General features: G+C 37.9%; 1 protein-coding gene across 1 annotated transcript; it reads left to right on the forward strand.

Moving 5' to 3' along the window:
- Nucleotides 1–1595: 1595 nt before the first annotated feature.
- On the forward strand, nucleotides 1596–26913 carry LOC112572263 (regulator of nonsense transcripts 2-like; the record flags this gene model as incomplete). Its single annotated transcript, XM_025251845.1, is given in 23 exon segments — nucleotides 1596–1617; nucleotides 3283–3368; nucleotides 6229–6337; nucleotides 6664–6721; nucleotides 8002–8057; nucleotides 8453–8569; nucleotides 9361–9546; nucleotides 10310–10351; nucleotides 10697–10798; nucleotides 11571–11630; nucleotides 13205–13343; nucleotides 13750–13889; nucleotides 15169–15352; nucleotides 15612–15698; nucleotides 16075–16190; nucleotides 19423–19503; nucleotides 19747–19842; nucleotides 20066–20147; nucleotides 20420–20541; nucleotides 21499–21561; nucleotides 21993–22071; nucleotides 24869–24990; nucleotides 26175–26913. Coding segments are annotated over 22 exon segments (2149 nt in total), but the record flags the coding sequence as incomplete, so codon positions are not given.
- Nucleotides 26914–26990: the final 77 nt, after the last annotated feature.

Consider the following 26990-nt stretch of genomic DNA (forward strand, 5'->3'; position numbering starts at 1 on the left):
AAAGCAGGAATAAGTCAGATATGACCAGCATTGCAAAAATCATGTTCATTAGCCTTAGGGTGTGAGGTAATACCAGTCCATCAGCATACTGAGAAAGAATTCTTTTAAGTCATTTTAAAAACAGTGAGAAAGTACAGGCGACAGGTTTTCTCCCTGCCCGTACTCCAAACAAAAAAAACGAAAGAGGGTAGTCCATACTGTGTTTTAAAGAGGAGACTTTGGCCTTATGGTAATATTTTTATTATGTTTTAACACTTTCCCGCCTATGCCATGGCTAATCAGTTTTTTCCCACAGTATATGCCTTTGTACATTGTCAAAGGTCTTCCTGTAATCAATGAAAGTGCATAGCAGTCTTTTCTTGCACTTTAGATAAATATCAATTAGGCAATGCAACGCAAAAAATATGGTCGACAGTGGAGTTTTATTTTTTCTGAAAGCCGTTCCTGTTCTTGTCCTAGTTAGATTTGTTGACTTCCAAAAGGTGTATAACCTTGAGTTAATGATACTGGTAAATGCTTTCCAATGCAGCTCAATATAGTTATTCTTTATAATTGTCAACATTTAAAGTGTCACCTTTACCCTTATACAGGGGCAGATTATTCCACAGACCAAGCTTCTGGAACCTTACCAGACTGTAAAAACAAGGTTGAACAATGATGTTAATATGCTTACAATTTTGGAGAAGAGGCTTTAAGAAATTCATTTAAAATCATATCCATCACAAGCCTTGTTGTTTTTTAATCTACCAATACCTGATTGTACCTCGTCAATAGATATCTTCTTATTCCTATAAGTCATTAATAATTAAATCACTATTATATCTAAGGGGCATGTATCAGGTAGGCTATCCACATCAGGAATGTTTCCTAGTTTTTCAAATGGTACACAAATTCCTCATGGGATGGTATATTGTCTATATTCCTATTTGTACCAGACAAGTTAAGAAGCTTCCAAAATGATTTGGGGTTTTTGCATCGATAGTTCGTAGCTTCTTGTGTAAATGGCTTCTGTTATTTTCGTACTTCTTACTTAAAGTAAATTATAGTTTTTAAAAGCTTGTTTAATGTTATATAATTGGTGTTGCTTGGGCTTTTCGGAGCTCTTTACTTTTTTGTCTACATTCATTATCAAACCAGGGAAGATGCCCTTTATTATTAACTTTAATAGATTTCTTCTTATGCTGATGAGTTTTTTTTATCATGCAAGACTTTTCTGCTGCGGACAAAATTATATCCAGTTAATTTTTCAGACACTTCATTTACATTATCCTCTGTAACATCAAGATGCTGGGGAATGTTTTTGAGCAACACATTACTCCACTATTCAACAACTTTTAGGTGGGGGCATATAGCAGTGGAGGCAGTTACTGCAACAGTTGGAAGTGTTGAAGATATCAGAAATTTTATCAGCCCTCTTGTATCTAATGTTTGTTTGACCAACGCATTACTTTATTGTTTATCAAGGTTTGCCTGTATTATGCTATGCTAGAATAAAATGTTTTCATGATGTTATTTGGCTATAGAGGAGACTCAGAGATGGCAGCCTGATGAAGCAGCAGTTTGATGCCATTCCTCCTTTCTCTTCCTATTGTGTTCAATCGTGACCTAATTGACAAGGTAGGCTTATAGTGTTGTCACTTACCTGTCCTCAGTGTGCACTGCTGAGATTTACTGACATACTACTGACACAGTCATAGACTGAGAATGAATTCATTGATGATAGTATGCTGTACTCCTTCTTGTCATAGACCTGAGAATGAATTCATTGATGATAGTATGCTGTACTCCTCTTGTCATAAACCTGAGAATGAATTCAGTAATGATAGTATCCTGTACTGCTGACACTGTATAGACCTGAGAATAAATTCCAATATTAAGCGCTGTTGGTGATGGTAAAGGGAGATAGTTTGCAACATCACATGCATACTCTTTGGACAGAGATAAAACACCAGTACAGTTAGAACCTAGAAATAAATGTAATGTAAGCGATTCTTCAGAAAAAATAAAGTGAATGATATATGTTGAAATTGTATAGCACTTATATGTTCACTCTTGAAAAGGTTTCTAGCAGTTGTAGTTTCTCTCTTACCTCATGTCCTCGGTTCCCTGTCAGTTCCAAAGCTCTAGTGTGAAAACAAACAAAGACATAACAGTCTTTCTCCCAGTTTCTTGTCCTTGATGCTCCAGCAGCCTCCATTGCAATAATAAAAGAAGACAAAACATGGACAGAATTTGTCCTCATCTAAATATTCATTCAGATACCATTTATATTACTTGTCTATGAAGCAAACAATTGTTATACAAGCTCAACAAGTTCTAAAATAAATTGTACTAATAAGTCTGCTCAGGACTAGATTAATGAAATCTGTCCAGGACAATGCCACAACAACAAGAAATTTATCAGGTCTTCTGACTCGGTCAAGTGTAAGTGCACCGTAATGAATATCAGTCATTATCTGTGGGTGATGCTTTACCACCTTGTGTGTGTGTGAGAGAGAGATAGAGAGAGAGACAGAACATAGAAGCTAAGAGAAAGTAAGTAACGTCTTTGTCACATGGTAACCTTAAAAGATAAGTAACAGTTGCCCCAGTTAGGATTTAGGGTGAGTTTTTGACAAGCCTGAAAGCCCCTATGCCAAAAAGTGGGGTGTATGTTAAATAAATCTTTATTATTGTACCTTAAATCACACATCCTTGAGTTTTGTGTTTAGGCAACAGCAGGGGTGGGAGCTCTTGAGCCGCATAGTGAAAACTGAATGATCGACATATGATTATTGTTCCCCTGCACAATTACGTTGATGTGGGTAGCATGAGTTAAAACCTATCATCCATGGGCCTGGTTCCCCAGGACCAGTTTTCATGTTTTGGCGTAAAACTTGGGAATCTGCAACAATTTAAAAATAATGATGTAGTAGATTTATAATATGAGGGTTGACCATATTGCACAATTGCACACCATTAATATGATCAGGGGAAGTGCCTCTGTTGCAGTAGGGGTTTCAGTATATGTGATTTGATAGACACTATAAATATTGGAAAAGATTTATGACATCAGAACAACCCTCCAGAAAATCATATGAACAACCATAAACAAAAATTTCAGTTGGTCTCGGCATTTGCAGTCCTGCTAATTTTCCAAATTCAGAGCAGAAAAAGATGCACATTAGACTTCATTTAGACTGATGAAAACATCACTACTTCTAACTTATAGTATGTAAAAGAAAAATAATAATAAGTATTGGTATGGAGAGAATAAAATCTGTAGTATCTTGATTTGTGCAGGCAGCCGTGGAGTTTTGTATGAACTTCAACACAAAAATCAACAGAAAGAAGCTGGTGCGAGCTCTGTTCACAGTCCATCGAACAAGGTAAGATTTGCAGTAATCTATTACAGTAAACTCTGTAATGTGGGGATGCCTTTTATTCAGCTAAAAATTGTCCCTACATGAACGACAAGTATCCCCTTGTGTCCAGGTACTGTGGTGGTCTCAATTCCATTCCTACACTACTTCTTCTTCTTCTTCGTTCCTATTCGCCCCCAGTGGAGCATAGGGCCGCAACCACACGCCGCCATCGGACCTGGTCCAGGGCATCCCTTTCTAGTTGGGACCATGTCATGCTAGCTGTCTCTGCCTCTCTGTGGACTGATCGTCTCCACGTCTGTCTGGGTCTCCCAACCTTGCGTCTCCCCTGTGGGTTCCAGCCCAGAGCTTGTCGCGTTATATTGTCGGCTGGCGTTCGTAGGGTGTGCCCAATCCAGCCCCACTTTCGCTTCTTGATGTCTAGGCTGGCAGGGTTTTGGTTGGTTCTCTCCCACAGGGCGGTATTGGAGATCTTCTCAGGCCATCGGATGTTAAGAATGCGGTGCAGACATTTATTGATAAATGTCTGTATCTTGTGGGTGATGGCATTTGTCACCCGCCACGTCTCAAACCCATACAGAAGGACTGACTTTACATTGGTATTATAGATGCGATCTTGGTGTGTAGAGACAAAGCCTTGGAGTGCCAGATAGGTCTTAGGGTGTGGAATGCAAGCCTGGCTTTGTTTATTCGGCTTCTGACATCTTCATCTGTACCACCGTCTTTGCTGCTGACTATGCTGCCAAGGTAGGTGAAACGGTCAGACTCTGTAACACATTCTCCATGTAGTTGGAGTGGGGCTTCTTGCTTTGTGCTGACCCGCATTACCTCCGTCTTCTTGATGTTGATGGTCAGGCCAGTCATTGCTGCTTCTTCTGCGAGCCGAGTGAGCTTTGTCTGTGCGTGTTGTTGCTTGTGGGACAACAGGCTGATGTCATCTGCAAAGTCAAGATCCTCAAGCTGCCTGGCGAAGGTCCACTGAACGCCCGTGTTGCTGTTAGAGGTTGTTCTCCTCATGATCCAGTCTATGACGATCAGGAAGATTGTTGGTGAGAGCAGACAACCTTGCCTCACTCCAGTCCTCACTGCGAAGGGGTCAGTCAGCTTACCCTTGTGTATCACCCGGCATGTCGAGTTCTCATACAACTGCTGGATGATGGCAATGAACTTTGGTGGAAATCCGTAGTGCTGCATCAGTTTCCAGATGGTTTCTCTGTCTACGGAGTCAAAGGCCTTCTCAAAATCTACAAAGGTTATGTATAGGGGTGACTGCCATTCGATGGACTGTTCGATAATAACTACACTTAGTTCATATTTTTGTGTTCTTGTGCAGGTACTGTGTCACAAACACAACATCGCACACATGCAAACACTGCATCCAGACGTGTTGTTTCTCTCAACAGTTAACAAGTACCTGTCGATGGGCTTCTCGTTATGTATTATGCTTAGCCCAATTTTTCTTTATTCTAGCGGTAGTTTCTTTTTTGTTTTAGGTGGGCATACAGGAAACAAGATAATTCCAATCAGATACAACACACAATCACCAAAATGTCAGGGTCTGAACCTGAGTTGCTCTAATGAAACTGGTCGCGGATCATTTCAGTGTCAGTATGTTCAAATCAAATGCATCACTTACATTCAGCTGTAGTCTGCACCCTCGAATGAGAAGTCACAACACTGTTGTGTGAGTCTAGGGTTACTTCCCTTTGCACTAAGCCCATCACGCTAAAATAAACACAACAGAGCGTGAGAGTCTCACAATGATGATGGGAGTATTCCAAGAAAGGTTGGCAGAATTCCTGCCAGACTCTGCACTTGCTTTTGTACCTCACGAGTGGGTAGATATGTAGTTCCTTCTGCTCTCCTTTGGATCTGTGACATGAGTGCCATCTCTGAAGAAATGTCAAGCGCACGGTCTCTCTCTATGGATCTGCCACAAGCTTTTGGGGAAGATCCAATCATAAATCATCTCACTGTCAGTCAGCATGTTCAACCACCCCTTGTTTATTCACAAATTTATGGCACACAGAGTGCACATGATAAGACAGAAACCATCCAGAGTTGAATGATACACTTTTATAAAAAGCAGGGTCTTTTGTGGATTCCAAGGTTAGTTGTAGGTCTGCATTAGATGGAAAAAAAACAAAAACCACAAGAACACAGGGCGAGGAACTGTAATAGGTAGCACACTCAACAAAGCTTAGTGAAAAATTATCCTTGAGAAGTTCTATCATCTTCCCTGGAATTGCAAAGAGGAATGGACTGATTTGAGCTAGGGCTTTAGGACTCTTCAGTGGTCCAGCCACAGTGCTTAGTTAGCCATTTTATATCAGTCCAGCTATAGTATTATTATTATTCAAAGCCATTACAGTTCCAAAATTGTCCAGCTCCCATCGGGCCGCCGATTTTGTGTGCCTGCATGCAGGACAACAGACTGCGGCTGTCTTTTGTTGTTTCCACCATGCGACTTTTGAATGGGGCTGTGCGAATGACTGGGACATGAATGTAAAAGCCTGTTTTGTGCATACAGTTGTGTAGGAATTTTATTCGATCTGCAACTGAATTGCCCTCTGGGATAAATAAAGTATTATCTTATCTTATCTTAACATACGGTAGATGGAAGAGAGAGTGCATGCAATGATAAATCTCAGCTGTAGTGCTTAAGTGTACCTCCTGTTCACCTTTAATATTATTTAAATATTTTAATATTAATATTATTTGAAGCCAATGCCAATTGAAACATAAAACCAAAAACCAATTGTCAGGGGTTAGGAAGGAAGCTATGAGGAGTAGTGTTACTTAAAATCAAATCTTTCGTACCAAAGTTTTTATAGTAGGTATGATACTGTCATCATGTAATTTGCAGGTATGATCTGCTACCATTTTATGCTCGGCTGGTGGCAACTTTGTACCCTTGCATGCCTGATGTTGCAAATGAGTTGGTGCAGTATGTCAAGAGTGACCTTCGCTGGCACGTATGTATTAGCTCCCCTTTGCCCACTACCCACCTGCCTCTCTTAACCCGCTCTTTCTTTTTCTTGCTATTTATTTACTCATTCAGAGCCCTAAACTCTTTTTCTCCCATTGTATTTACTCCCACTGTATATTTACTCACTTATCCATTCAGGCCTGAAGTCTTTTACTCCCACTTTTTATTTATTTGCTTAGTCAGGCCTCTAAACTGTTTTACTCCCACTGTTTACTTACTCCGTGACTCAGAGCCCTAAACTGTTTTACTCCCACTTAACTTCCAATTTCTCATTTTCTGTTCTCATGATGGAAATATTCATGTTTTTGACAGATAAGGAAAAAAGATCAGATCAATATTGAGTCCAAATTGAAGACAGTTCGCTTTCTTGGTGAGTATATTTAGTAACATAATTTTGTGGATTTCATGTGCAGATTACACAGAACATGTAACATAAACTGTGCCTCCCAGACAAGCAAGAAATTAAAGACCTACCCAATTGGTTCGAGTTATAAATATATTCTGTTAGGGAAAGATCATACTAATATATTCTTACTATTGGTGGAAACAAAACAATCCACAAGCTTAACTGGACATTACATTATGGAAGGACACAAAGCCAGATAGATTACATCATCAACAGTGAATGCACACGCTCCTTGCAAGACGTGCAAGTCAAGTGAGGAGCAGTCACTGGCAGTGATCCCCACCTATTTGTCGCAAAACTAAAACTAAAAAAAGCAAAGATTGGACAGCAAGGAAACCAGCGTTAGTACATGGTCAAGCTCAGAGACCCAGCATCAAAAACGCCTTCGGCATTGTGTTCAAAGCAACTTCAGCATTCTCCAAAATGAAACAGCAATAATGATCGATACCTTTAATAAAGCCACAATAGAAGCAGCAAAAAAAAAACCAACAAACATTGGCTACAGGACAAGCCCCAAAACCAGATGGATATGTGCTCACTCATGGAGCATGATAGAAGAAAGGAAAGAGAGAATAAACTCCTTATTACAAAGTTCTCCAAACTGGAAGAGAGACAATTTCAGACTAAGGAAGTGGGTTGCATAATAGGAATTCACATATTTATTGAGGAACATGTGTCTTCCTAGAGGAGAAGTATTTTCCAGGGGAGGCTGTAATTTTGGTTAGGTTGGCTATTTTGCAAAAGATATACTCCAAATGAAGGCAGAAGCACAAAACGACCTCGTGGCTAAGATAATGTTGATAAGATAATTTGAATAACAACAACTGCTGTTCCATAAGAAGTTCATACCACCCCATAAGATCATGAACAAATCCATAATAGGCAAAATGTGTGTGACTTGATGTGTGGAGGTTTCTTATGTCCCAAGAATTTTTCACAGATCACAAGGTTCACACATTGCAAGTTTTGCTATATCCTTTTTTAATTAACTCTTCTTTCTCCTACCCATACCCCCGTTTTAAATTTTGTTAAGAGGTCTTAAAAATCCTAAAATCAGGATTTTTTAAAAATGGCCATGCTTAAGAAACTATCTATTTGAGTAAGACAGAAGCATGTAAAACGTGCCAAAGTATCGACACCTGTCAGAAATCTGTCATTCTTACCAATATTTGCTGCATTGTTCGATAAGTTTAGAATTCAGTTTTTTGGCATGCATTGGAATGGTCATATGCTGTCATTTGTAGGTGAGCTAGTCAAGTTCAAGATGTGTCCAAAGAGTGAAGCCCTGCACTGTTTAAAGGCAAGATTATTACATTTTCCTGAAATATTTGTAGGGTTTACTGTTAGGGATTTTTTTCAGGTACACTTATTTCCTCTACCCTCTTTATTGTATGTTTATGTTTCATGAGCATGCATGCTCATGAAGGTCCACTTAATGCTTCTAAGGCATGTTCTCGTGAGTCTGTGTGTATATAAAGCACCCAGGGAAAGGTGATTTTGAAATGTGCTGTATTATTATTAAATATTTATACCATTTGGAGCTGTACACATACAAATGCACACACACAGTGCATTTGAAATGTGCATTATTATTAAATATATTAAATATATCTTTAGTATGGAGCTGCACACACATTTTGGAAAGAATCTTACTTGAAAGTGTGTTGGAAAAAAATGTGTTCGTGTTATTTTCAGATGCTGATGTTTGATTTTTCACACCACAACATAGAGATGGCGTGTGCTCTTTTGGAAACTTGTGGCCGTTTTCTGTATCGTTCACCCGACTCTCACTACAGAACCAAAGTCTACCTGGTATGCACCTAAGCCTCTAAAGCTCAAGCACGTTGAGAAAGGCTACGCTACTGATGAACACTTCTGCCACTGTGATAAACACTAGACTGGTTTTTTTTTTTTGTTTTTTTGTTTTTGTTTTTGTTTTTTTTTTTTTTTTTGGGGGGGGGTGCTTTTTAAGTTTTTTTAGCAGGTCTTCCTAGTTGTAAAATTTATCATCATCAGTACCATTCTACTTTGAGCGCTGTTATGTGTGCTAAGGTGAGAGATGTTAGTACTACCATGTGCATATGTTGAGGAAGAGGATATTGGTGTGACTGTTGACTCTTTTGTATAGTGATACATTCACACTGGCCACATTTTGTGCTGGAAATAGAATACAGGGGTGTGCTTTTGTGTGTTAGGCAGTATGTTTTGCATGGTGGTAAATGGTGGGGGGGGGGGGTTTGGTGTTTTACGCCGTGGCAGCAACTCAGGCTATATTACGGCAAGCAGCCAGCCCTGTAAACAGATGCCACATGCAGAGAAAGAACAGCGTGCCCGAGACGAGAAATGAACTCTGGGCAGCCAACCTTCACTGTATTGGTGACAGGCGCTAACAGCGCTAACCGTTGCGCCACCGGACCGCTCTTGGTGGTAAATGGGCAAAGAATATTATATGATGCAGAATGTATTGCATTGAGCTATGTTAGCTGCTGCATCCAAACAGTCATACCTTCCTCCCTTACTCTGATGAACAGTTTGGGCTGACCTGCATAGGGAGTAAAATTATGATAAATAACTACTAAGACATTGTTGTCTCTGTTGGACAGGATGTTATGATGAGGAAAAAGGTAGCACTTCATCTAGATTCTCGTTATGAGACAATGGTGGAGAATGCTTACTTCTACAGTAATCCTCCAGATACTGCTCAGACAGGTCGACCAGAACGGCCCCCAATGCACAACTACATCCGACGCCTGTTGTACAAAGACCTCTCAAAGATTACCACAGAGAAGGTAGAGAAGTTTTATTTTTGCTGTGAATGTACATTCAGGCAGAAGCTGTATGAGGGTTCAGGTTAATAACGTGTATGTTCGAGAGAGAGAGAGATGCTGTAAATTGTAATGCATGAGATACTTTTAATTACAATGCTATGCTTGCTATAGGATGCCTTATGTTGGATTACAATGTTGTGCTTATTATCATTTTAAGGCTTGTAGGATGTCTTATGTACCTATGGTATTGTGTTTTGAATGCTGTCTGGTTTTATGTTTGATGAAATGTTTATTTTAGATTTGTTATTATGATTGACTAAGTATACATTTATGTTGCTGTGAAAAGAACTTCAAGATTTACTTGAAATGTGCTTGGTGGGCCACAGCAAATGATTTATTGTGCTTGGGTCAGGCATTCTCCAATGCTGGTGTAGATGAAATGTATTATTATTAGAATACTGTTTGATGTTTCTATTCACTTACATGAAAGAGTGTGAATTTAGTCAACCGAAAAACATGCTTTAGGTAAGAAGGGCATCATAAGGAAGGTAATCAGCTTGTGATCATCCCTGATCACATACAATTTTCATTAGGCTATTGGAGGCTAGATGAAGTGTGGAAGATTTTTAATCTGATCATTTGTACTGTGTACTGTAGCTGTATAGTTCATTTTGTTACATTGTAGACAGCACAGTAGTCTTATATTGAGGAAAGGCATCAGTTCTTAAGGTGTTTAAGAAAGTGTCTTGTCAAGTGTTTTAATAGCTGTCTGTTATGTTTTCAGGTTTTAAGGCAAATGAGAAAGCTAAATTGGGATGACCCAGAGGTATATTCATGTTTGTATTATTTTAGGGAGTTTGGGGTTTATAAACCAGAAACTTAAGCCTCTTGGAGTTACTGCAGGATATCTAACAGATAGGCTAGATACTGCACCTTTTATAAGTTGTGTGTGTGTTAAAATTTTCACTCTCATTGAAGTAAAGTTATTGAAAGGTTAGCAAGCCTGAGCTGAGCATGGAGGTAATTTGCTTTGAGCTGAATATGGTTATAATTTTGTGCAGATCTTCAATGCACTTCTTATGAATGAATGACTCAGAACTGTAAGGTGGGGGAGAGAAAAGATGGCTTCATGCAAAAGCAGTTTAACTCTTGAAATGTTTCTTTCTTTTAGATTGCTTTTTATGCAACAAAATGTTTGACAGCAGTTTGGAATATCCGTTTCAACTCCATACACTGTGCCGCAAATCTCTTAGCTGGCATTGCACCCTACCATGTAAGTTGTCACTATTTGGTAGCAAAAAGTCTTATTTCAAGAAAGCAGTGTTCTGTAATTCATGTGAAATAGAGTATTTGAGTAGTATATTGATTGTAATAATCTTCATCCAGGTTGTTGATTTATGGTATGTTGAAGACATGAAAAATAATGACTTTCCTTCATAAGGGAGAGTATATACATTTAAGTGTATTGCTTAGTGTATATTTCATTCAATTCTGTTCATTAATGTAATATATTTTTATAGTTGATTTTTGTTGGTCAATACAGTGCTTTAATGTAAAAAAAAAAAAGGGTTACGGTCGGGGACCAGTTTCCCCAACATGAGACCATACTGTCTTAGAATTCATTGTAATACACTGTGGAAGGTGACCAGACGTCATGCTTTAGGCGGGATAGTCCCGCTTTTGACCTCGTGTCCCACCTGCTCATCTGGCGGGATGCCCAATGTCCCGCTTTCTGGCTTTCACCAGATCTGCCGTTGAAAGCACCACTACTCGGCAAAGTCAGAGGAAAGGTTCCCCCCACCTCCTTTTTCGGTGCTCTTTGTTGGTGACGACACCATCATCAGCACGTGTCCTGCTTTCGCTCCCGAAACATCTGGTCACCTTAACACTGTGGGGAACATCACCATTTAAAAAATCTGTTTAAGGGGTAAAAGTCCTCGTGAAACAAAATATTTTAAGAGAGTTCTGCTAAGTTACACTGGTTACTTAGCAGATAATATTTCTACATGAAGAATGATTAAGAATGCTGATAATTTGTTGATTAGGAGCATGTGGCTATTCAAGTGGTGGATGGAGTCCTTGAAGACATCAGACTGGGTATGGAGGTCAGTAGATGTTTAAACAGATTTAATTTGTGCAGACTAATTATTATGCAAATACTGTCTAAATTTTGTGAAGTTTACTAAATCTGCTGAAGGTAGTGGTATGGAGCTGATGTCTTGTAACATCATGTTCTCTATCTCTTAGCATTTAATTGTGGAGACATCAGTGATGATGCAATAGCCATTTTTCAACATTTGTTAGGATCTGGTAAATGCCAGGTCTGTTCTTGAATGTTGTCCTTTTATCTCTTCTCCCTTCTTTTCTCTATTCTTGTTTGCTGTTAACTGTTTTGTGCAAGTTTTGATGATCCATAAATATGCCCATAACTCATGTCATGATAATTGGGGATAATGCCAGCAACACACACCTCCTGTCTGCTACAATGTTGCTGTTTTCTCATTAAACAAAAACACTGGCCCCAGGGAACTGGACATGTGGGTGACAGTTATGATATAGCTCTTACCACCCTGGTTAACAGTCTTGCATGGGGATATTACATAGAATAATCATGAGTCAGTCAGAAAGATTTTTGCAGCTTCCGCCTTCACAAGCTCCAGACACAACAATCTTTTCCCGGTTGCCATGCGTCTCAGAGTACAGCAAGATCCAGTACTCCAGTCGACACAGAACAAATACATAAAGGACAGAAAGTAACCCTGACAGAAAAAAAAACAGTTCTTAAAATCTAATAATCATTCAAGTTAAATGTACATCACCACTAATCAGATATCCCCCATTAATAAATTGCTGGCCAGGACTTCTCAACAAAGTACAAAAGGAAATTGTCAGTTTCCCCCCATCTCAAGGACACAAAATAGCCACAAAAACCTGCTCTTTTTTCCCTCAGCCCTAATCAGTTTATACTAGTGGAGCCTTTCAGTAACGCTGTTACATCAAAGAAAACAACCGCTTATACTCTTTAATCTTACAGTTACTATTTTAACCTTTACCCCATGTGAGATGTTGCATCAATCATGCCTTATATACAGTTCCAGTCCTTCCTGGTAGGAAGGTATATATTTATGCTGTTATTAAAAAAGCTCACATATTTACTGTAATCTGTGGCTGCCTTGGTGGGCTGGGTGAACTGCTGGGGTTCCCTACCCTTGGTTTAGACAAATAATTCCATTATCTCCATCTTCCTAGTTATCACTTACATTAGAAATGAGAAAAGACGCATCCTCTAAATAGAAACAGCGTCAGACACAAAATAGAAATATTTCCCCACTGAATAGTGAAAACAAACAGCCACTCTCAATCCATGTGTACGCACCATGATGGCAAAAGGGAGGGAAGCCACATGATCCTTTGTCTCATTTTTCTCTTCGTTTTTCTCAAATATTTAAAAATATTTTTGTACTGGTTAAAATTTTATCATTTTTAATTACTCCTAAAGCAATAAAATAAATTTTTGTAACTTTAGAACATAAACTGAGTTACATTTAATAGTGGGCAAGGATCGACATATTTTCAAAATCAAGAGAGCCGTAAAGCGAAAGTTAAATTAATAATAATAGTTAATTTATTTTTATGACATAGTTGTGTGACACTTTTAGTCTCAAAACTTTTTGTGCAGATCAATCATCCAAAGTTTAATCAACGAAGAGTCAGTTGCATCAAGTATTTGGGTGAACTGTATAATTACCGTATGGTGGAATCAGCTGTTATTTTCAAAGTCCTTTACTCTCTCATTACCTTCGGTGTTTCTCTTGACGGTAGGATATATATATCCTTCTCATAAAAATAAATATTTTATTAGTTGGTGTGTTTTTGGGCAGGATTTTTTTTTTAGACTATAGGAATAGCCTATGTTTATCAACCATGCCTTTAGTTTTATTCATGTCAAGTGTGATTTTAATTGGTGAGGGTTGGCACAGGGATAATCATGCAAGTTGTGATGTCGATACCATGTGTGTCCAAGTGTAAGAGAGAGAGAAAGAGAAGAGATCTTGTTTAATGCTGTGAACAATTTAGATGTAATACTTCAGATTTGAAATACATGTAGTAGGTGTAACATATGAACCTGAGTTGTCACTAACAGTCTCTGCTGTATTTTAGGTGTCGGGATTTATATGATCATTATCACTTGCGCAAACAAGCTTTTCTGTGCAATGTTTGCAGCCTCGGCTTCCCACCCACTGGACCCTCCAGAGCACCTACTGCGCCTGCGTCTAGTCTGTGTTCTGCTGGACACGTGTGGCCAGTACTTTGACAAGGGGTCAAGTAAGAAGAAGCTGGACTGTTTTCTAACCTTTTTTCAGGTAACAGTGTACTTTCTCATTATGTCTTCTTCTGTAACTACAAAGACTATATCTGTCAAGTAAACCCTGTATTGTGAAGATAGTCTTTGTTCAGCTAAATTCTCCCTACATGACATGTCTTTTTCTGTTACAAAGACTATGTGTCAAACGACCCTAATCCTCTTTTTGGATGTTCCAAACTTTGAAGCTGGTAGTGACCACAGCTCTCAAAATAGAACAGTTGTAAAATAGTGTAATAACAACTTTGTAATAACCAATAAAAAGTGCAAAAGATTATCGGCATGTCTTTACAAAAATATAACATACACTACAATTAAAAATGTGTTGTTCACTTTTATTTATTTGTTTATTATTTTATATCTGGCAACTCTTGACTGTGGTTTGAAAACATTTGGGAGGAAAATTAGGATTGCAAAACCATCAAAGTGATCCCACATTCTTGACAGTTCTCACTACATTATTTGAGATACATTGGAGCAGTTATTTTGGGGCTGAATCAGGACAAAGTTGGTAACATGTTCCAAAAAAAAAAGTTGTAAGAAACCAATGCAAACACAAGACAAGATTTGGTTTGCAGGGAGAGGGTAGGCAGACTGATCTTTGGATCCATATCACCCATAGAATGGCATTTGACTTAATGTGAAAAATGTAAGTCTGCAGCAATAATACATTGCATTATTATTTCATGTTCTAACTGCTTAATCACTTTAACATGCTTCTAAAATGGTAAAACTTTTCTAGTTTACAAAAGAAGACTCAAGACTTTGCTTTTTTCAAGACTGCCATCAAAACTTTGCTTTCTAAAGTAAAACAACAACTTTTTTACTCCATTTGACTAACAGAAGTCTCTACAGAAATTTGTGAAAAAATGCTAATGTGTAGGGGAACTTACATATTGTATCTCCAGGCTATAACAATCAACATAAACCAGTCATATTTATTTGGCTGTTTGAAAATAAGGTAGCATTTCTGCAAAACTAAAGCAAAAAGCTCACTCATGACAGGTAGACAAACAAATTTTGTTCCTAACATTGTCCACATCCATGTTGAGCAGGTGTCTAACAATGAAAGGTAGTTTTGTGTGCCTACTGGTAATGTCCCTACCGTATGTGCATTTGCATACACACAAACACAAACACAAACACAAACACATAAAAAAAGGGAGCGTGTTTGTGTGTATGGTTGCCCACACATATGCAGACACATTTTTAACATATAAATACTCACTGCTCTACTTGACCATCCATGATATTTGTTTTGCTGAAATATATATTTTTAGCGATACTACTGGTTCAAGAAATCACTGTCAGTCTGGAAAGAAGATCATCCCTTTCCAGTAGATTTGGAGAACATGCAGCATGATACATTTGAAGCTATAAGACCCAAAACACGTCTCTTCTCTAGTCTGGACGAGGCTCAGGAAGCTGTGCAGGTTATCCAAGATGAGTATAAAGCCAAAATAGGTGAGTGTGTGTGACAGACAGATACAGAGACAAAGAGTATAAAGCCAAAATAGGCTGTGTGTGTGTGAAAGAGAGAGACAGACAGAGAGACAAAGTAAGTGGGGTGGGGAGAGAAAGAGTGAGAAAATTTACTTCATTTTTAGTGATTTGTGTTTATTGCAGTAATATGATAAACTGCTTTTCTGAGCTGGCCTAGTGGTTTGTGTATTTATCGCAAAAATATGATGTGACCTGTTTGTAATAAATGTGCTCTGTTTAGCTGGCCTGCTGCCAATTGTAGAGGAGGACCTTGAGGCAGAAGATGAATGTGAAGAGGCATCAAGCATAGCTGAGAATGAGGAAGATGGTGAATACACTATTTGACTTTGTTCAAACAGATATTGTCAGAATATCTTTGTCACCTATGTACCTAGCTTTAAAGATCAGCTTTAGACAACTTTTGCGCTTCCTCTTACATAATTTCAGGAATTTTAGCACTGCTGTGTTCTTAAGCTTACAGATATGATGAATGAAAGCATCTTTTTGTTTGTGTTTTATAATATGTACTCCAATATGTTTTTGTGGATCAATTTACATTATATGATGTACCAATGCAAAATTAATGATCACTGTTTCATAAGTGAATGCTGGGGTAGTCACCAGGGGTAACATCAACTTTAGTATTTAATTTATGATAATAAGTGAGTTTTGATGGTTTTTTTTTTTTACTTTTCTTTTTGCAGAAGAACTGTCACAAAATTTGTCTCAGGTTCGACTTACAGATGGTTCAGGTACACAGGATAGTGACCCCAGCCAGGAAGAAGAGTCAGGGCTGAGTACTGGAAGTCAAGAGAGAGAGGTACCTTGGCCTAACGATGAGTTAACAGATGGTTTTTCTTCTTACATTTCTTTCTGTGTTGATTCAGTAATGCCTAGTAAAACTATCGTGATATTTCCTAATAACAAACTTTTGTGTTAATAACGTTATTTGAAAGGCGTGATAAGCAACAAAAAACACATTTTTTTTCTTTATTGGAGGTGCATTGGCAAAGAAATCAGCAAATAGGGATGTGAGGGAAGCAATGAGAATTGCAAAAAAGAGAGTCTAAAGACAAGATGGAGTTATGTTATTGTGTTGACAAGACAGTATATAGAGTTTTGTTATTGTTTTGGCACGAGCGTCTAAAGACAAGATAGAGTTACTATTTGTGCCAGTGGCCTTCATTATGCCTGGCACTGGAATAAATCACTGGCTTCCATTAATCTGAAAGTGGACTATATGAGAAAATTATCCAGACTTAATTGCACAAATGATCAGAAATTGCGTTTTTTTTATAATTTTTATTCACAGTTTGAGAAGAGTGATTTTTCTGGCAAGGTCAGGGAACTTAGTTGCTTGTTTCTGATAATGGCATAGTAGTCTCTCAAGAGTATATGATGGAATTGTTGAAGTAGGTTATGAATTTTAAGCATATTAAGTTTCAGAGGCCAGATAGGAACTGTAGGTGTCTTGCATTGTTGTGCTGTTCAGTTGAGTGGAGTGTTTCAACACATCTTTCAGCTCTCTTTTCATTCAAGTCATATTCCAGAACTCTGAAAACTTTCTAACATTGTGCCACTTCCAAGAATCCTGATTCCAATCAACATAATAATTTTTGGCCAGTAGCATTAACCTTCCTTGTAAGGAGCAAATTGTCAAAGATCATATCATAACATCTGGACCCGATGCAATTTGTTTATAGGACTTGAAGGGATAATGAAGATGCAAGTTGCTCATTTTCGGTACTTTGTATAAACATCTGTTTATATGCAAGACTGCCTTGCGCTGATTTTAGTTCTGCATTCAGTGCCGTATGGCCATACTTTCTAGCATCAAGACTGAGTTTATATAGTAAGATAAGTAAGATCATGGTAATTGATTATTATATTTTGTACATTGATGTAATGAGAATTTTCTGAAATTAAATGTAGATAAGGCAAAAGAGATAAGCAGAAACTTTAAAGAAATAAAAGATCATGCTGTGGTTTCCAGCATGATACAGAATAAACCTCTTGAGATTGGTGACAGCTTCAGGTACCTAAGCACTGTTTTTGATTGGTAGCTTAAATGGATTTAAGTATTGACAATATTTAAACAGTGGCAAACAAAGAGGAATAATAATCACATTAATATAGCACCCCTCTCCAGCTTCGGCTGAACTAAAGCACTTTACATACATAAAGGTGCACAAGCACACTTTTTTAGGGCACCCATCAAATGCACCTTCATGAGCACGTATGCACAAGATTCAAGATTCTTTATTCTGTCACCCTCTAAGGCAGGGGTGGGCAATTAATTTTCCCAAGGGGCCGCATGAGAAATTGGGATGGTTTTAGAGGGCCGGACTAATATAGTTAACTCAGTTTTACCCAGTACTGATTACTGTATATATAGTACATATACTGGCGGGCGGGCCGGTCAGAGACAGGAGGCGGGCCGGTCAGAGACAGGAGGCGGGCCGGCCTTTGCCCAGGTCTGCTCTAATGGGTACTGAGACATTAAAAATATATCCATACATGTTCACAAACATTCCTATCTTTATAAATAGTATTTGTTATTCACATTCACACATTCACTGGTTGGTTTATGACAGCTCATTAAAAAAGAAGCAGCTACAACAACAGAAAAAGGAAAAAAGGGAAACTAGTTTTTTCCATCATCCACTCATTCTTTTCTCCTTCCAGCTTCCTCGGGTATACCTACATATGCAGAAACATGCAGACACAATGCACAGCAAAATATAAATAGGTTGTGATGGCACTTTGCCCACTATCAAAGGTAGCCTCAAAGTGCCCCACAAACACACACACATAGTAGAAGGAGAATGTGCTTTATTGAGCTCAGGTAAATGCTGTGCTCTGCCTGTATGCAGAAGTAACAGGCATTTGAAATCACAGTATCCTCAGCAGTCTAGCTGCTAAACCAGAAATGGGTTTTCAAGGTTTTTTGAATGATGCACCAATTGTCTTATACTTATCTTGTAACTAGCAGTTGTTCTGTCTCTATTTTTGTTGCTTTTGCCACAGCACACTTCCTGAACATAATTGCCTACTGGGACTAATAAAGTAGGTTTGTATTGTCAGACATAAGTAGTCAAGTATTTGAGTTTATAGGCTTAGGCAAAACTAAACATTGACAGGAAAGACAGGTGAACTTGAACAAAGGACACCGTCATCATTATGATATAGATATTTGAGGGCAATACAATCACAGTAGGTTGTCTGAAAAGAAATATGGAGTGTGCTCTTGGAGTGGTTACAGGCTTAATACATTTGTAACTGAGTGGTGGTGGGGTTGTATGATGACGACAACACACGTCCAGCAGTCAAACCAAAAAGGCAGGAACAGTCAGCAGGTGTGTGACCCTTTATGCTGGTAAAATGGTCATGGCTGCATCGTATCGTCCGAGGCTCAAGAAGTCAGCGCTGTCTCTTCTTCCGTTTCTCCCTCTTACGTCTCAGCTCTGCCCTTATATACCTATCAGATGGGTACTTTTTGCAATCCTTCGCGATCGCATGCATCAGCACTTCCGCCAAAACCTAACAAGCACCGGACTACCAGCCCTCTACAAGATCGCAACTTTTCAGATCGCAGCTTTTCGTAACTTTTCTGGCATGCATCAGCATCAGCACTTTTTTTCACATGCATCAGCACTTCCGCCAAACCCTAACAAGCGCCGGACTACCGGCCCTCTACACATTAATAACATAGCCTTGGCATTCAAGAAATTACCTAAATCTCCAGAAACTCACCTGAGTTCAAGATATAAATAATTGCATTTTAGTACATAATACAATACCTACATTCCTTGACTGTTACTAGCATGAGGTACAAGCAGTTATGCTGGTCTATTAGTATGGGTTGTGTGATGAGTGGAGGATTTTGGAGTGGACAGTTGGATCCATGCAGTGGCTAACAAAGCTTGCCTTTTGGGCCTGTTTTAGCAGTGGTGACCAGGTCTTACATGGAACAACTAGTCCATTCCTTTCCTCTGATCAGTAATAATATTTAATATTATTATTGTCAGCACTTACTGGTGATAATCTCACAGATTGAAGATGGTCAAGAGTCAGAAGACTTTGATGAGAATGACACCTTGGACTCTGCAGGTGAAGATGGCCATGAGGACAAGGTTTGTCATTTATGACCATTGGTTTGTGCTCACTCACACCGTCTGACCTGTTGATAATCTTTACAAGTAAATACTATCAGGTTGAGAACACCAATTGATTTCACACACATTGCCTAAACTCTCTAGAGAAGAGAATTTGTTTTTATGCGTCTTGCTCAAATTGAAAGTAAATATTTATACAGGAATGTCTGTAGTCCACAAAAGGTGCCAATAATGTTGCAATACAGTGTATTGTCTGCTCAGGTAACAGTTTTATCTGGTCGGCCAAAACTAGTTCCATGTCCTGAAGATGAGGATTTCTTGGCAGCGTTTGACAAGATGATGGCAGAAAACATCCAGGTATTTGTGCATTTATGTGTATGTTTATGTGTTCTTACATCTCTAGCTGTGTGAATGGGGATGTGTGTAAATGTGTGCTAGCAAACCTGTAATGTGCATATCTGGTGGTAGGAATTTGCATATGTGAGTGCAAGAAAGGAAGGCAAAGGACATGTATATGAGTATGCTTTTGTGTGTGTGAGAGAGAGACAACATCAATCCTTACTTCATAATTTGTTTGTAGATGAGAACACAAGAGTCGCTGAAGGTACCTCAGCTGGACATTGCTGTACCTATGCACCTCCGCGGTAAAAATAAAAAATCAGGTGAAACATATCTTTAATGATCTTTATGTCTTGTCATCAGGAAAGCTATGTGTGTACTGCTCACACTCTTTGTCTTCATGACAAAGCTTGCATTAACCCCTGTTTTTGTGTTCGCAAAGTGTTGATCATTGTTTATGACAGAATGTTTTAGTGGTACTTTGTTATTTAGGGTAGAAAATTTTTTGTTGATTGTTTGTGGGCATGGTAAATTCATTATAATTTTGGAAACTTGATGAAGTAAATAGAGATTTTGTGTGTTTTTCTGTATGCAGTTGGAGTTACCTGTCCTTTATCACTTGGTGGCCCAGCTCCAGCACCAGCACCAGCACCAGCCAAAGAAGAAGAAAATACCGTCAGCTTTGTGCTGATGACAAGACGCGGCAATAAACAGCAGGTTTGTTTTTTGCCTCAAGGGTATTCTTATGCGTATTTGAGGCTTCAAGATTCATATCTCTTAACTCTTACTATACTGGAGGTCTTGCACACTTTGCTGCTTTGTTTTGGGTTGTGTTGCAAAAACTTGCTGATCAAATGCAAGAACATTGCAAAAGTAGACTTGCTATATAACAAATGAAATAAAAATGAATAAACATTTATGACTTGGAAAAGAAAAATCCAAGGGAATCACAAAAATTGAAATTTATTTGATTCAATTATGAATAATAATTGTTAGCTTGATCTGCTAAATGCCAGTGGTCAGCATTACAAAAGAGGAACATTTTTTTTTTCACCTTGAGACAACACATTTTAGATATAAAAATCTTAATGTACATTCAATTCTCGGGAGAATATTACAATTTTATTAAATTCTAGTTACATTTGCCTGAGGTATTGCTTTTTAAATGTGCATGCTGTTTTGCTGACCACCTCTGGGTTGTCACACAAAAACTTTCTTTACAAGTGCGAAATAATGACGAAAATAGTCTAGGTGGTGAAAGAAAAGGGACTGAACTTTCGAGGTATTGAAAGTTAAAAAAGAAAATAGTGAAAGCTAGATGAAATATGTGTGACTGAAATTTCGATTATGTTTTGACATAACCCATAAAGAAAATCATCAATATAATATCATGAAGAAAAAAGTTTTCTGGCAGTGCTGTGTTGTGCATTTGGTCACTTTAATCACACAAAAGATTCAACAATATACAGGGTGTCCCACTCATGGCTGACCTTTGCACCCCTAAAATAATAAAATAAAGCAGTGTTATAATAAACTGTTATTGTATAATGGGTGGCAGTCAATATTATATTTTCAAAATGGAGGGTACTATACAGTGAGAGTTAATGCTGCAAACAATTGATGCATCCTATCCACCTGTGGATGGGAATTTACAATAACACTTTTTTTTAATAGCTGACCAACTTAGAGGTACCAGTCACAGCCTGTTTTGCCACAAAGTTTAGAGAGCGAGAAGAGGTAAGTATCATAGCTTGTTGTGCTAACAGTTGCTGTTCATAATCTGCTTAAGCAATATACTTAGATGTTTTTTTCCACTGCAAAAATAGTGCTTTACGTGTATTTGCTCTGGGAATAGCTACAAAACACTATATTTCATTACTTTATTTGTGCATTCACCCCTTGAATGGTTCTGGTCACTGGGGGAAGCACTGATGTAGGTGACAGAATGCAGAGAATAATAAAAGTAGGTTTTAGCACCCAGAGAAATGTGAAATACTCAGTATACTTCATCTGTTGCCCTGCACCTAATCAAACATTTCCCAGGTTTTGGTGTTATATTTCTGGGATCCTGTTAGTTACAATTAAAAATTTGAATTATATGACACTTCTTTCTCAACTGAGATCATTGTAAATTAGCTGGATGTACCCACATACTCTTTGTCTTTCAGGCTGAACGTATGGAGAAAGAGAGGATGAAGCAGATGGTCCTAAATATTCATGAACGCCAGGAAGAGGAAGACTATCAAGGTATGTTTCTTTTGTCTTTTTTTTTTAAAGTTTATTTTTTATTTTAAATAATGAGACTTTTTTGGTATCATATCACTCCAAATACTATTAAGTATTCTTACAGAAATTAAAATTTATAGAACTATTTGAATGCTAATGTGTTAAAGATATTTTTTTAATTTGAAAGGAGCCAAAATAGGTAACCAAAATTAAGTATCTAAGTTAATGGGATCAAAGTTGTGATTATTTTAGTGCAAATTTGGGAACTATTTAAACATTGATAATTTACCAAGTTTGAGTGCTTCTAACAACTGAGGTGAGTGTAGGTAACAGCTGGAGTGCTTGATTGGCTGTAAATTCCAAAAAGATAGTTTGAACCAAAGAACTGCAAGACTACCATGCAGTTGGCAGACATTTCCAATATATATGGAATGGAGACTAGTACTGACAGGAGCAAAGTCAGGTTCATTACTAGCACCGAAGCAGAGATCTATATGAAAGGAGAATGGCTTAGGTAAACAGTTTAAACTCAATCAGTACAGATGTATCAACTCAGTTGAGCTATAGCTATGAAGACTGTAATGGGAGAATTAAGTACTTGAGACCCACCCTCTCCAAAGATGGCGGCTCCATTACAGATATCCATATCAGGATCACAGCAACAGCACCAGCAATAACTAGGCTGGACAGGATCTGGTGCAGCCATAACTCGGTTGTACTACAATGTACAATCAGTAGTCCATCATTGTACCAATCCTGCCTTATGGATGTGAAACATAGACTCTGCTTGTCGATACAGTGAGGAGAATCCTGGCATCTGAGAATAATAAACGTGGAATTTATATAGCACATATGTTCACGAAGGAGTGAGAAGTGCTTGAGACAAGAATGAGACATGGACAGCATACCAAGATACCAAGGATGGAAGGATAACACTACTGATACTATTACAAGACAAATATAGAAGATACAAAGAGGAATAGAGTAACAAACAGCAAAGATTGAGAGTTTCATGAATCTGCATAGGAAGACGAGTAGACGGACTAGTCAACAGATGAAAAAGCAAAAAAAGTTGTTAGCAGATGGACTAGAATTATATGGATTGTTCGGAGTAATGTTCATGGAAGAGATGTGTTTTTAGTGCACATTTAAAGGGTTCGATGGTCAGTAGGTGGTGGATATGGAAGGGGAAAGAGTTCCACTGTTTTGCTGCACAGTAACTAAAAATCCTGTAACTGTTTGTTGCTGTTCTGGTGACAGAGATAACATACGGTAATCAGAACAAGTGCCTGAGGAGGCTGATATGGATCTTGTACAGAGAACATAAAACCGATGAGTGCATTAGCCACCAGAGACCCCTACTCAGAATAACGAAGTAGTGTAAGCTGGTCTGATTTTGCAATGTGGCTTGTTATGACCCTCTGTAGAAGACTGTCCTTCAAGGTGATTTAGGTTTGGTTGACACCATGATGACCAGAAAAAGAACTGGCTTACCAACATGTAAGAATGGACTGGTCGTAGAACCTGCTGACTGCCGTCCAAGACAGACATGAGTGGTGGGACCTTGTCACCTGCTGCATGTGTGTTACTTTCCCCAGCAAGTGGTGCCAGTCAAGGGACAAATGATTTCCTAAAGTGATTTATTTAAATATGGACATATGATTCACTGCTTTGTTAATATTGTTCTATATTGTACTTCAAATTCTTGATAATAAATCCTTTAAATGCACTGAAAATGCACCTTTTCCGTAAACATTGCTCCTAACAACCTTTCCCGTAATGCTCATCCTTTTTCACACCCTTCCTTTTGCAATATCATGTTACTCTCAGCTCTTGTTCTTCTTTGTGTTTCTGTATTTTGATTTTATTCTTCATTTAGTATGGTTGTAGATGCTTTTAGAGTTCATATGTTATTTGTTTTCCTGTCTCTCGTATGCTGCCAATGTTTCGCTCTTGTCCTTAAGCGCTAAGAGCAATGCTCCTTAGGAGTGTGAATATGCGCTTTACAAATTTTGCATTTTTTTTATTATTATTATAATTGCAGTTCATTATATAATGGTCTGTTACCTGAGTTTGAAAAATAACCAATGTCTCATACCATGATCAGCTGTGTTGTATACACATACTCATACCTGATCAGCCATGACATGTCATAAGGTGTTCAGCTGTTTCATACCAAGATCAGCTGTGATGTAAAGTGCACAACAACTGTATTTTGATAGGGGTATGAATGTTGTGCTGTACAATCATTTAATACTATTATACTATTATTAGATGTATGATCAATGGTAGAAGATTTTAGTGTCAGTATGTTTAGGCCTGACCAAGGAGAAAAAAATGTCATGATCATAAAGTGCAAACTTGTCAAACTTGTTAGCTTGTTATCATTGATCTATTCTCAGACTAAAGAGAGGAACAGTTAAAAAAAACTTACACTATGTTGCATATTACATTTTTTTCAATTTTAATAGTATTATTAATAATATTAATTAAATATTTAATATTATTGTTTTTGAATTTTTAAGATGCATTTTCTCATATGGATGCTAGCTAATAATTAATAATTGGTGTGATTTATAATCAAAATGATGTTGATGCAGTATTTATGGAAATGTTAAAAATTTTGATTAAAAAGGACCTGGTTGTGTGACTGCCTATGATCAGACTTCTTGATCATTGACAGAGGAGCTGGCTGTGTTGTACAAGACAGGTTTATGTAATCAGTGTGTCAGAGAGTAATTAAGTTGAAGGGAGAGGGACTGAGGGAGAGAGACTCTTGCATTGCTTTGTAGATAATGAGTTGATTTTGTTTTTCTAGAAATGTTGGCATCACTAAATCGATCACCTCCATCCAACCTGAACCGTGAGCGCAGAGTTCGCTACCAGCATCCAAAAGGAGCACCCGATGCAGATCTGATCTTTGGCTCAGGCCCAAAATAAGTGAGTGACAGTAAAGACAGTTCAGATGGTAATGATAAATATCAGATAAAGACAAGAAACATACTTTGGACAATCTTTAAAGGTCAATGCGAGTGCAAATTTTTGTCTTTATGATTGGGTTAAGTTCATTTTAAGATAATTTCCAAACTGTGAGTCCATAATTATGCTTAATTTTATAGATATAAACCTTCAGTCATCAGATTTCTCACCTGCCACTAGGAAAGCAGAGGAAAATTACTCTCCTACACTGGAGAGCTCTGTTAGGTCTAAGTGGTATTTGTTATAGGGAGTGTGGCTCAATTTAGCAAATCCATGCATGTCTTCAAGTCACATAAAGAACTTTTGATCAGGTTGTCTTGTTCAAGAAGCGATATTTTTGTTTAGAAAAAAATGAAACAGCTGATTTTGGAATACAAGCCTAAAGATTTGAACTTTATTTAGAAGCTTCGACTAAAGTTAAAAATATATAAAGATTCAAACTGAATTCACTCAACAGGCTGATAAGGAAATCTTCTCCAGATCAAAATCTGATGGGCGACAATCATGATCATTGCAATGTACTTTGTATTATCATTGATTCTCTGTTACTAAGCTGTTTAGAGCACGCACATCAACAGTGTCCTCACTCTGCCATTTATTTTTAGTCTTGTTACCATCAAATTTATTTGTGTTAATATCAACACAGATTTCAGAATTCTAATTTATTGCAAATTGCTCTGACTTGCCTGACTTTTCTATATTTTTTATTTTATCATGTTGTTTTATACTGTGATTGGCTGTAATGTGAAATGCACAGTGACAGCACTTTCAAAGGAGTTTCAATGTTTTGTGCAAAGAGTTCGACCATATTTACTCCTTATTCATTGCAGTGTATTATATATATACTTGTTGCTCTGCATAACCTTGTACAACCAGAACTACAGAGTATGAAATTGATGTTACAACTGGATATACTAATAATTTTAACTCTGGATAACTTTTCTAACTACTGTCAGGGTTAGTCTAAAGTTGGAACTAAAACATCAGTACCAAGTAAAAAGAAAAGAAATACAGTGAAGTACAAATTTCACCTAAAAGCAACTGTATCTGTAAAGAAATGTTTGCATGAAATTTGCTTACCTCGGTAGTCTGCATTTTATTTAGTTTGTAAAAACGTATGTAAAAACTTAATTTGGTTGTTGCAGGTTATTGTGTAACAGTCATTGACCAAGGGCTTGTGAACTGTCTTGTTGCTTCTTCAACACTTGCATCAAGAAAAGAACAGCAACTACAGCCAGACTTGTGTTTCTGCCCATGCCAACTGGCACGCATGTTGCAGTGGACATGGAATCTGACAATCAAGAATAACAACTTGTCTGTCAGAGAGTTTGGTGACAGGAAGTTTAAAAAATGAGAGATCCAAGTCATTAAAGGTATAATTACCAGACATAAGATAATAGTCGACACTATCTGCTCATAAAGTTGTTTCATATGATGGTGTACAAGCTTTTTGTGTTATGGCTACCTGCGGAAGCTGGGTAGAGGAGCTACAGGTCACATGACCTGGAGGATTTGGCAGCTGCAGCTGTGAACTTCTCACAGTATTCAGGGTCTTGAAACAGATGAGATGATCTGGAGGTTGAAAATGGGCTTTAGAAAAAAAATCTCTGTAGACAGTCTAGAAAAGATGAAAAGCTGTGCATAATTACTGATTGCAGAGACACCTGGATAATAGGTGTGAATCCATGCACACAGAAGCTAGAATGAGTAGTTTTAATATTGAGCCACAGCTTTCAAAAGCAGTGGTGAAAGTACTCAAAGACAGTATTGAAACTTTCATTACACCCTGTTTGAAAATTCATACCAAATAATAGCTATTTGGGCAACTGTGTTGTGTTGTGCTTGATGTCTAATGGAAGAAATAAAAATACAAAGTCAAGAAGATTGAATTGTTGTAAAGATGCTATTCTGCAGTATCAGCACTGGCAAGACAGGGTTGATTTATCCTGTTCATTGCAAAC

Source organism: Pomacea canaliculata, linkage group LG9 (genome assembly GCF_003073045.1).
Source record: "Pomacea canaliculata isolate SZHN2017 linkage group LG9, ASM307304v1, whole genome shotgun sequence".
Taxonomy (NCBI): Eukaryota; Metazoa; Mollusca; class Gastropoda; order Architaenioglossa; family Ampullariidae; genus Pomacea; species Pomacea canaliculata.